At 37.1% G+C, this 12,278-nt stretch overlaps 1 protein-coding gene across 1 annotated transcript in view; it reads right to left on the bottom strand.

Annotated features, from left to right (window-relative positions):
* Positions 1–12,278, bottom strand: part of DDC (dopa decarboxylase) — a 696,490-nt gene that overhangs the window by 402,561 nt on the left and 281,651 nt on the right. Inside the window, exon 5 of the mRNA XM_044064799.1 lies at positions 473–607. Within this exon, the coding sequence (XP_043920734.1) occupies positions 473–607 (135 nt within the window). The remainder of the gene's footprint in view (positions 1–472; positions 608–12,278) is intronic.

The raw sequence follows: 12,278 nt of genomic DNA, 5'->3' as shown, positions 1-12,278 counted from the left end.
ATATTGGTCTTTCCACTGAACTCTGGCAATCTGACAGTTTATTTAACATTCAAGGTGTGTGTGGGGGCACACCTTCTTGTAGGATCTTGCAGAGCGGTGTATATCCCCTTACAGAGAATAATTTAGTTTAATTTTTTTGCGATTACTGCTCTTGGGTAACAATGTTTTTGATTGGCAGTGCTGGACTCAGCTTTACTGAGTTCACTTTAAGCCAGTAATTAAACATCCATTGTACATAGCCATTCATTCAGAAGTAGCTTGTTATATTTATATTAAGGGATTTAGTATTTTTAAGTGAAAATGAATCAGAAGTGAAGATAAATTAATTTGAAAAGTTTATTTGAATACTTAGAACAATAAATGCACAGCTATAGCTATATAACATTTTAGGCAACAATACAGCAAGATATTTTAAGGCATCTGGCAAATCTCACATTATTGCATTTAATCATATATACAGCGCTGTGCTTACCTCTTCTGAGAAGTAGGCCACCAGGCGGCACAGGATATCATTTTCAGTGAGCTCTGGGTTCTGTGCTTGGACTTTCCTTACCATTCGTGTTCGGGCTGCCAGCAGTGCTACAAGCGTAGATTCACTAGCAGTGCCCTGAGAAGGAAAACACAAATGTTAGTACACCTAAATGGGACGGTCTTTAGTCAAGACTAACATGTACAGTTATCACAGACAAATCTATCTGCCAGTTGCCAGCAACTACCACCACCAAGACCGCATTATCTAAACACTAATGGAACATATTATACATACCACAACTCAAACATGTAAGGGTGTAGGACTTCTGTGTCTCCTTTCTGTGTTGAAGAAACATCTGCTTTCTAGAATATGCTAGAATGTATGTATGTAGGGAGAGGGGAGAATCTGACTTACTTTAAATGTGACACTAATTCTGTATGCACCATTTCTAACAAGACCTAAGGCAGAAGAAGCCTGCACCCTATGCCCAGGGAGGAAGCACTCAATGCAGCCCTAGTGACATCAATTCAGTTAGTGGCCCAAGTACTGAAGAAGGTAGCCAGGAGGGATGGTGCTAAGTATGCATCATCAAATACTCAGTGCTGGTGTGATTCCACCATAAGGCTATCATTGTATTTGTATATATGTAGATGCTTTCACAATTTTTTTATTGAAATATCTAAATGCATACTGTTGTTCTGCATGTATTTAAATGTTTATTTTTATGTACGTATCATATTGTTGGGTCCCAATCAGTTGATTGAGTTTTCAGACACTCAAAATTCATATAGTCAAAACCATATGATCAAGTTTTTGAAAACTGAAAGCTTTTGAATGAAGATCGTGTTCCAGTCTTGGTTGGGACATGTATCCTTTTCCTCACAATAGTGTGATCACAGAGTTGGTATATGTAATTTGGGGGAGGGTGTGTGTTTTTTTTTTTTGATATTCGAGTTTTCAGAAACTTGATCATATGGTCTCAAACATATGAATTTTGAATTTTTGAAAACTCAATCATCTGACATAGACCCCCATATTATTTGATATATGTTTTGCACCACTTGTGGTAACTAGGTTGTGACTGAAATGAACCATTTCACCTACCTAGTTATAAAATGGAAATAAATAAATGATCCTGGGTAAAACTCCATGTGAGACAAAAACAAAATGTAACAATGACATTGCCTTCCTAGTACCTGGTGGCTTTATGCTTACCATGCCCACATTGGTGTTAGTAAAAAGTGCAGGGGCAGACTCAACATCATGACTCTCTCACTAGCTAGAAGCACAGACACAGGCTCCCAACAACTAGTGTTAAATCAAACTGCATCATCAATGACCTCGATGTCTGTGCTGTAACTGAAACCTGGTTCAAGGCTCCTGAGAGCACCCTGGCACTATTAGGCTTTACCTCATATCATGCGTTCCGGCCCCAAAACCCGGACCACACCACAAAAGGAGGGGGTGTATCCATATTCATAAAGGATACCCACACCTCCAGGTTGGTGGCAACGCACGAAGCTTCGGAAACCATCCAGGTGCAACTAACCATAGGCAAAACTGCTCTACAAATTGTAGCATGCTACAGGCCACCCTCTCAAACTCAGGAACCCCACACAGCCTTCCTGAAGACACTGGAGGGTATAAATGTATCTCCAAACACCATCATATTGGGTGACTTCAACTACCCGAATATTGACTGGGAACATTACTCAAGCCCTAACTTTCTAGCCCAACGGTTCCTGGAGTTCATAAATTCAAATGCCATGGAACAGCTAGTCACTGTTCCCACGAGAGGAGAAAATATACTAGATCTCATTATCACAAACATGGGGACAAAATGCTCCACACCGAAGTATATCCCTCATTGGTGAGATCTGATCATAAACTAATCTCACTGGAAATCCACATCCCGCCCCACCCCAAACAAAAGACCACAGTGAAGAACTTCTCTAAAGCAAACTTCACACTACTCAAGACTGGTGTGGTATCCTTCAAGGCCCCTGAGCCAGTGGAAACCACAACCCAAGCTGTGGAAGCCCTTACAAATGCCTTCTATGAACACCTCCAGGACTGCATGGATCAGGCAATCCCAAATAAAACCAAGACTCTTTCCACAAAGGGCAAATGTCCAGTCTGGTGGACCCCAGCCATTAACAAACTTTACAATAAGAGGAGAAAGCTATTACATGATAGAACAAAATCCATAAAGGGAAGTCACCCCTGATCATTATTATTAAAAAATACGAGCACTCATAAAATCAACTAAGGCCAATTTTGAGAGAAAAATTGCCATGGATTCAAAGGACAATCATAAGGCCTTTTTCAGCTATGTTAGGAACCTGGGTGGAAACTCCCAGATATGCTCAGAATTAGTCCAAAATGATACAAAAATCACTGAACCCACAGACATTGCCAACATACTGGCAGACAAGTTCAGTGCAAACTTCACCCCCCTCTCCCCCCCTAAAGGAGAGATAACTATCCCAACGGAGTGTAGCCTCCCAGACATCTCAAATGTGCAGGTGAAAGCTGCTCTCTCTAAAGCTAAAAACACAGCATCAATGGGACCGGATGGTGTCCCCGGCTGTGTGCTACATGAGCTAAATGAGGAATTAAACCCACACATAAGGCAGCTGTTTAATCTCAGCCTTACCACAGGATATGTGCCCAAGGAGTGGCGTACGGCAACTGTGGTCCCACTACACAAAGGCGGTGCCTCTACAGACCCTGGTAATTACCGCCCCATAAGCTTAACAAGTCTAGTCTGCAAAGCTATGGAGAGGATCATAATGGAGCTCATAAACAAAGATATAGGGGACTTGCAGACATTGGACCCGACCCAGTTTGGCTACGTCAAGGGAAGATCATGCCTTTTGAACTTGGTCGACTTCTTCAAAACAGTCACCAAGGCCATTAATGAGGGAAAGGCAGTCCATACAGCCTACCTTGACCTTGCAAAGGCTTTCGACACAATACCCCACTCGGGTATTGTAGAAAAACTTACCAGCTTAAATGTAAACCCATATGTAACAAGATGGGTTGCAAACTGGCTTAAGGACAGAACCCACAGGGTTAGAGTTGCTGGCGCTATGTCAGACTCCAAGCCGGTCACAAGTGGTGTCCCACAGGGCTCGGTCCTTGGCCCCCTATTGTTTGGCATCTACTTCTCAGAAGTACAGGCCAACATAGGAGGACTTTGGCTGACAAAGTTTGCTGACGACTGCAAACTGGGCGCCATAGTGGAAAGTGCATCGGACACGGATATCCTTCAGAAGGGACTCACGGAAACAGATAGCTGGTGCCAGAGCCATGGCCTGAAGTTAAACGCCAAAAAATGTATAGTCATATCCTTCGGGAAAAACAAGGTAACCCCAAGCTACCATATAGGTGGCAATCCACTAAGCACAGAAGAGGTTATCAGGGACCTGGGGACCCAGGTTGACAGTGGCATTTCTTTTGACACTCACATTGCTAAAGTGGTTAGAAGACCTTCTACATTGCCCACCTGATCATGAAGGGATTCACATCCAGATCTAGTGAGGTCATTGTTCCCCTGTACTCTTCACGTATCAGACCAATGATCGAGTACAATGCCCCATTCGGGATGTATCTCACCCGACATCTGCAGCAATTGGAGAGACCCCAAAAGTTCCTCACCAAAAGGATAAAGGGACTCCAAAATCTGTCATATGCTGCCAGATTGAAGCAACTCCAGCTCTATTCAGTCGCATACCATCTGCTCAGAGGTGACATGTGCCTGACATACAAGGCCATGTCCAACCCGGAATGAATGGACATGCTCCACCTCAAAAAATCCAAATCCACCAAAACCACTAGAGCAAGTGACTTAAACCTTAGCACGGACATAAATAGGACATGCTGGAGGGATAGATTTATCACTCAGAGACTCCCTATGCTGTGGAATAAAATCCCGGTCCATGTGAGGCAGAGCACCTCACTGGCTCTGTTCAAGAGAAATCTTGACCTGTGGATGGGAGATCGTAGGTTTACCCCGGGAATCATCTCTGTGTCACTGCTGGACAGAGGCACAACAAACTAATGGGCACAGTATTTTTTCATATAAGGGGTGGCATAAGCCACAAAAATTTGGGCTAGGCTTATAAATGCCTTAGGGCAGACAGCCTAGTATAAACCTATGAACCTATGAACCTATCATGTATCAGAGGGTGACACTGCAGGCCATCCACTGTAAAGTATGTCACCATCCACAGTGACACCACACAAACAGTTCAGATGGCTAATGTTGTACCAGTGATTGTCATGTTTTTTGTCATGGTATGTACATTCTAGTAGTGTCATGATATGTCCCAAGACAGTCTGCCAGTGTTCTGTGTAACACAGAACATTTCTAAAATAAGACTGCCATTGCTATCCAAGAAGAAGGGCATCACCTGAGACACCTCACTGTGATTCCATTACATAATGTCCATTTATTAACATATCTCATTTAAGCTTAAAATGCCTTTTTTGTATATTTCCAGTTCACATCCATACCTCCTTATGGTCTCTAGAACTTTCTTGGGGCTCCCTGTTGAAATGTCAGCACTTAAAATGCGAAGTGCTCATAAAAAGTGACTAAAAACAAAGGAGAAGAGTGAATCTTGAAAATCACTCTTTTCCTTAAAACTTCTTTTTGCAGGAGAGGCCCCTGCACCCTCCCATGTGGGGGGGGGGGGGCAAGGCCCCCATATCCTCCAGATTTATATATACCAACTCTGAGATTCTCAGACCTCGGAAAAAAGGGAGTATTCTAAGAAAGAGCATCTCAAACTTTGTGTATACAAGTCCAGTCTTTCAGCCATTTAGTCACCGCATTTCAGGACTCGCTCTAGCGGGTCCCTGCATTTCAAATGGTTACCCTTTTTTGGGTCTATCTTCTATAACTAAGTGACTTACCAACTAATAATTGACAGTATTACAAGCAACAAGGTGTTATTAACAATACAACATTTAGATTAGTAGTCTATGATGTCCTGTAGTAGAGAAATTAATATTTGTTTGCCACTTACAATTCATATTTCCATATTTAAGTTCATGTATTCATAACAGAAATACCTACATTTTTTTAGGTGTATTGTATGAAACATCAGTATGGAAGACAGGACAGTTCACTGAAAATACTGGTTTATATAACACTATATGGTATACTGGAAAATAAATAGTGCTAGTTGTTTATTGGTAGTTATAAAAATTTGCAATAATTCTATATATACTTAATACTTCAAAAACAAGTAACTTACAAACTGCTGCATGACATTAGGTGAAACCTTAGATGCTGGTGAAGAAATCTGTCTTTAATATTTGCACTGTAAGTTGCACATCTTGAGAAATATCTAGTATTATTTGTATTTCTAATTATACAATTATACATATTTTCTTATTTCTGTAAATATCTCAATAAATATGTGCTTATAGAGGAATTTTTTGTCCTTTGAACATTTATGTCTGGCTAACAAAAATGTTCTAACAATATCTGTCTAGGTTGTATAGATTTCAAGATATGAAAATTTGTTTGTGAAAATTTAGAAAAATATAATTTGGGGTTTTTATGCATTATAATATATTACAGTGTTTATGGAAAAGTCTACGAATGCAAGGACTATTATTGCTGTAAAGCAACCTTTTTACACTTGGGGAATGGTGAAAATGGGAGAATTATTTCTGGGGTCACTAAGGCAGAAATACTTGATGCATTTGTCTGCTGTTGGTGTTAGTGGTATTTTTGTATGTGGTAAAGATGGCACCATGGCTGTTGAGCATAATGTTGGATGGAGAAGCAGCTATGGGAGATGGACCCTTTGACAAATGCTTTCTTGTCAAATGTAATCTTCTTATCTCAGTTCCCTAAAGTAAACAGTCCTCAGCTGATCTTACTGTTGTGTGCTGTACTGCAAGACTGCAGTCCCAATGACTGATTTCATTGCCCTTGTAGGATGATTCTTATTTCTAACAATCAAGGTACCAAAAACAGCAAAAGCACAGTTTTACTATAATCCAGCATAAAAAATATATGGCAACTCTGTTCAAAGCTTTCCAAGGATTAACAAATACAGGGAATAATAGCATTTCTAAAGCCTTGATATACAATTAAAATAAAACCATCATAAAATGTGCAGGTCAGAAGGCAAAACAAATATATATGTCTCAGTAAAGTAAGTGACTCCAATTCAGCTCATTATTAAGCCTCTTAGTGCCCATGGTAAAAAATTTTAAAATGTCTTCTTCTATAGCAAAATATCAGAAAAATTCATACGTGTGAAATATTCACTTCACGTTTAATTCATTACGAATGAAACCAAATTTTCATAAATCTAAGCCATTAGGAATGGTTCAAAGTTTTCATAAACATGAGTATACACAGTTCCTTGTGTTTAATATCCCTGATGTAATCTAAAATCTAACTCTAAGCTGCATTTTGTTTTTTCTATATAGTACATCTTGCAAGGGCAAATGAAGGCATAAATAGCCTGTTCCATAATACAAGTGAAGTATCCAGGGATAACAACCATTTTACCATTCATTTTTTTAAAATCTAAGCTATACATAAGAACATATAGAACAGTACCCAAGGGGCTAAATGAAACCTCATTGGGGGGGAGGGTCTTACAAAATGACTATGAGAGCAAAAGCCACTTTTACTCTTGCCCTCACTGTAGTAAATAAAAGTACCCTGAACAATTTTATATAAAGAAAATTGCCATTAAGCAATATGTGCCATCATTTTACAAACTCCACAATCTGAGGAGGAAGCACGTTAAATTCACTTTTAAATATAAGTCCTTTTCATCAGTTGCATTACTCCATACAACATTAAAAATTTTATCCAACTGACTAACATAGAAAGTCTAATGAGCAATCTCTTTGTTAGGCATAGCAGTGATCTTCCAATATGAGTTCATCACAGTATCATAACTATACACAGTGTCAATAAATATTTGAGGTATATATTGGGCCTCTACTAGATAATCCTTCTATGTGTTGTATAACCGTTTAGCTTTAAACAATTCTGTATATGGTAAAACATTTCAAAATGTACTGAGGATGATAACTGCTATGATGGAGAAAGTCTCATATCTCTACATGTTTTCTATAGTCTTGTTTTTAATGTTTTAGCAATCATTGTTTCCAAAGTCAAATCTAAAATAATGACCTTACATTGATTTACTTTCTAAGGAAAGTTAAGGTTACACATCACTTATTAAGGCCTTCTAGAAAGTTCTGGAAGCAATGGGAATAATTCTACAGAAAAAAGATAAGGTCATCATATATCTCATATGTCAATATGATCATAGCAAAAATGTTTATCGCAATGTTTTCTTTTTCAAACAGCTCCAACATCACATTTATGTAAGTGGGAGCAAAGGGGTACCCATTGCAGTGTTGTTCATTTTCTGATACAGGACTTGGTTAACCAAAAATAGTTGTTATTTAGGCAAAAGGCTAACAGCTATAAAATGTGTTCTTTATAAGAGTCTTTTGTAAATAAAATGCATGAATGCTTCTATACCATTTATTGTCTGTATATTGGTATATAAATTCAGAAGATCAATAAATATAAACTACATCTCTTTCCCCAAAACACTCCAAAAATCACTGGGATCTCTAATATAAGACTTTTCTGACATATTCAAAAAGACAAGAATCAGGAAGTCTCCCTACATTGTATATAAAATATTCACGTTTGCATACTATTGGTCTTCTCAGTGGATCGTTCAATTTTTTATGTGTTTTTGGTAAGCCAGATAATAAAGCTATCTTAGCATTCTCAAAACTCAACTTGTTCATCATATCAGCTTCGCAAAAAAAATAAGTCAATGCCTTTATTAAAGTTCAAGTTTGGCTGTTTCATGTTTGGCTTATCCATTATTATATATGTAGAAATGTGACTTTCACGTTGTTAAATATTTAGAGCCACAATAGTTTTTTTCTTTTATTTGATAATTTAATGCCTATGCTCTCATTGTAGCTTAGAATTTTTAGAGTTATCCATTGTTTTTACTCAAATTGAAAGAAACACCTTATTATCAAACTTCTGCAATGAAAAAGAAACTTCACAATTCAACATGCTTAAAAAAATTGCTCATTTACATTTACAAATCTGTAAATAAAATTGCTCCTATAAGGACGATTACAGATAGTGAATACATGAAGGGTGTGTTTATTAGAAATATATGAACCAAATGTGTTATCATCTAATACCAGTTCATCAGGCCAGTACTGTTATTAACATGCCATATGATATTAAAATCAGGAAAAAAATGAAAAAAAAAATGCATTTTTAACTTAAACATTTCAACAGTCAGAGTGTACAGTTAGTGCAGAACAGTGGATACAAAGTTTAACCCCAGAGCATACACTTCACTAACTGTTAAAACCATTCTCAAAATGTTATTTATATTACTTCTGTTTGTACTGTAACCAGTATTCCCAGAAGTAATGTTAAAAGAGTGTAAACTAGCTGTTAACTTTCATTGTTCTTCAAAAAGTCACACATTCATCTTCTGTACCTTTTATTTTTATTATAATGGTTTCTTCTCTGATTTTGTTATTCAAAAGAATGCATTCTCCCACTAATCCTTTTAGAGTTTTTGTCCAAAATTACTGTCATCTCACTGATACCACAATTTCTCCTTTCTGCAAAATTGTGAGACCATGGAGTTAGTATATTTTTCAACCAGCTATTTTACTTGTCTAAATGTTTAAGCACTGACATTTTTTTTAATTATGGCATTGATCAATTGCTTTTGCAGTTTATCACTAAGCATGCATCCATTTGAATATGTCACCTTTGTTATCATCACTGAACCTGAAAATAATCCATTTTGGTCATGCTCTACCCTGGTTAAAAAACTGAAAATAAATTTAATAAGTAAATAAGTAAATATTTATGTAATAGAAGAATCAGGTACTGTTTTAGGAGTTCGCCAATTGGTTTAGTGGGTTTGTTTGTAATGAGTTTAAATCATCGAATGTACATCAACTTCTATGGAATCCAGCAGCTGCTACTGGCATGATTTAAGTAGGGTACACAGGCTGTAATTCCTGCTATCCTGCTGTCATGAGCCATCCACAGACTGAGAAAAAACAGAACAAAAACTCCTGTGTATCACTAAAGTTTGTCTAAAAGGCAAACAAATAGACACACAGATGAACCACCATATAGCCGATAAAAATCATTTTTAATAAAACTAATAAAACCAAAAAAACACATTGTGTTTTTCTTTAAACTCCAAAAAATAAAAGTCAGATAAGTGCTTTCAGACCAAACCAAGTCCTTTTTTTTGACCAATCAACTCATCTCGATAGGGACGCCGCCCTTTCAAAATTGGCTTCACCGGACGTACTGCAGTCTGATTTGGAGACTATGATTGGTTCCATTGTTGTTTTAAATATCCAAAGAAATAAAATGTTCTCGGGATTTGATGAAGGCTATATGCTGAAAGCGCTTATCTGACTTTTCTTTTTTGGAGTTTAAGGAAAAATACAGTGTGTTTTTTGGTTGTATTAGTTTTAGTAAAGAAGATTTTTATCGGCTACATGGTGGTTCGTCGGATATTCTCTATGTGTCTATTTATTTGCCTTTTTAGACGAGCTTTAGTGATATGCAGGAGTTTTTGTTTTGTTTTTTCCTCTACTTATTGTTGGCTTACTTATTGTTGGCTTTCAAAAATTATAAAGTGAAGAATAAAAATGGTCTTGGTGTTAATATTACCAGGGCTATGCCTGGGAGTTTGGTAAGTCAAGACAACCCTTTGTTATCATTGAGGCTTGATACAGAAATTGATGGCTTAACAAATATAAAACAAGTTAGTAAGACCTTTGAAACTATAGCCATAGAAGCAGAGAATGCAGCCTACCATTTGAAGAGGTTGCAATGGTAATGCTTACACATGGAAGCTTGCATGCACCATCAAGTTATTCCGAGAGGTTTACAGGTTAAGTGTATGCTGACATATGACAACACATAACCTGACCTTCTTGCACGCTGGCAAGCTTTTAATTTAGAGACAAGCTTTCAATGTTAGATTACTCATTAAATACTTCAAACCAGTGGAAGAAGAAACAGCTGATTTAATAAGAAGAAAACAATGTGAGTTGGAGGATATGGAGTTATCTAATGCTTGTATTTCCAAACTGGAAACTTTGCAATGCAACTTAAATTTGTATGACACCAAGCTAAGTGATATTAAGAGCCACAAGCTTACAAGAGATTTTCAAGATTTCAAATTGGGGCATCTTTTTGAATGGCCAAGGCAAGTGGGTCCTAATAAAAAAGGGAATGTCTTGCATAAAGAGACAGATGCCAATATTAATAAATCTACGGGATCAAATAATATCTTAAGAATCTCCCAGTTGGAAACTGAAGAGAGTGTCTTAGTGACTGACCAGACTCAATCAGAATATGAGGCAGCAACCTCCACTAGAAAGGAATCAGAACAAAGGAGTGAAAGCCATGATCAGAAATAACTGAAAACCTGTGTGTTAACCGATACTGGTACATGCCCCAAAGAAGGATTTGTCCATGTACTGTTTTTTCGGCAATTACCAATCCTAATCAAACATCGGCAAAAGCAAAGTCAGAGATCTTTGAGCTGTGAGAGAAAGAAGAGGAAAGTGATGACTTAAGGTTTTTGGATAAATTGGTTATCAACATCTCTAAATGCTGTTTAACTGTAGAACAAAAAGCTGTTTTAGAGAAAGGACTTTCCTTTATTCCATCTTTTAAATCACGGTTAAGTGAGTTTGTGATCGATATTAAATGTTTTGGGAGGAATGTTACCTTGAAAAATTTATTTGGAACTACTAATACCAGACCACTTGAAAAGTACAAAACGTTGAGTAGTTTTGTACCAATCACACATCCAGCAGTTGAATTATTCACAGGGTTATGTGAGAAAGTTATGGCCACTTTAAGACAGACCAGACAGGTTTTGCCTAATACTGAAGGATTCAAGTTACATATCTAAGGACAGGAAAGAAGAGGTTAATTTTAATACAGCAATGGTTATGATTTTATAGAGTAATAGCAAGACAGTTAAAGGTATTATGAATAGGAACTGGTAGGAGTGTTTGGTGGTTTAAATTTATTGGAATAATTAGGTAATGAGCCTAAATATTTATAAAATAGGTAAGAATTCCATTTTGGAAAGTGAAAAGGGATATAATAGTGTTAAAAGGAAAAATGGAATGCATAAATGTGGAGCATGCCCTCAGTACCATTTTATTTTGGAAGGAAAAAATATTAGTATAGCATAGCACCCAAAGGTGTTATGTGTGAATGGGCAATTTAATTGTAACACTAATGGAGTGGTTTATGTGGCTCAGTTTATGACCTGTGAGGTGTTTTATATAGGAAAGACAGAGCAAGCAGTGAGAGTAAGAATATATGAACATAATTATTCTATTAAGAAGAAGGAGGAGAGAAATGCATTGTTTAAACATGGTGTTCAGTTACATAATTTTAAGATATTTTTGTTTTCTACTTTAGAGAGAGTACCAATTAGTGATACGGGGAAGGAATTGGGAGTGAGTACTGGAGAGTAAGAAATTATACTGGCAGATTAGGTTGAATGTTACACAAAGCCCAGACATTAATGATTAGTTAAACATTAATAGTATTCTGGAGTTAAGGGACACTAGGTTAAAATAATTTTTTAAGTCTAGGTATTTTAAATTGTAGTGTTGGTACATTTAGTACAGAGGCTGGAAACTCTTTAAGGGATATTTTTTCTTTATTGCTTTTGTTTATTTTTTAAAAAAATAGTGATTAGTGATTATAAAC

Source organism: Protopterus annectens, chromosome 3.part0 (assembly GCF_019279795.1).
Source record: "Protopterus annectens isolate FY-2018-M chromosome 3.part0, PAN1.0, whole genome shotgun sequence".
In the NCBI taxonomy this organism is placed as follows: domain Eukaryota; kingdom Metazoa; phylum Chordata; order Ceratodontiformes; family Protopteridae; genus Protopterus; species Protopterus annectens.
This window is presented reverse-complemented; position numbering and strand designations above follow the sequence as displayed.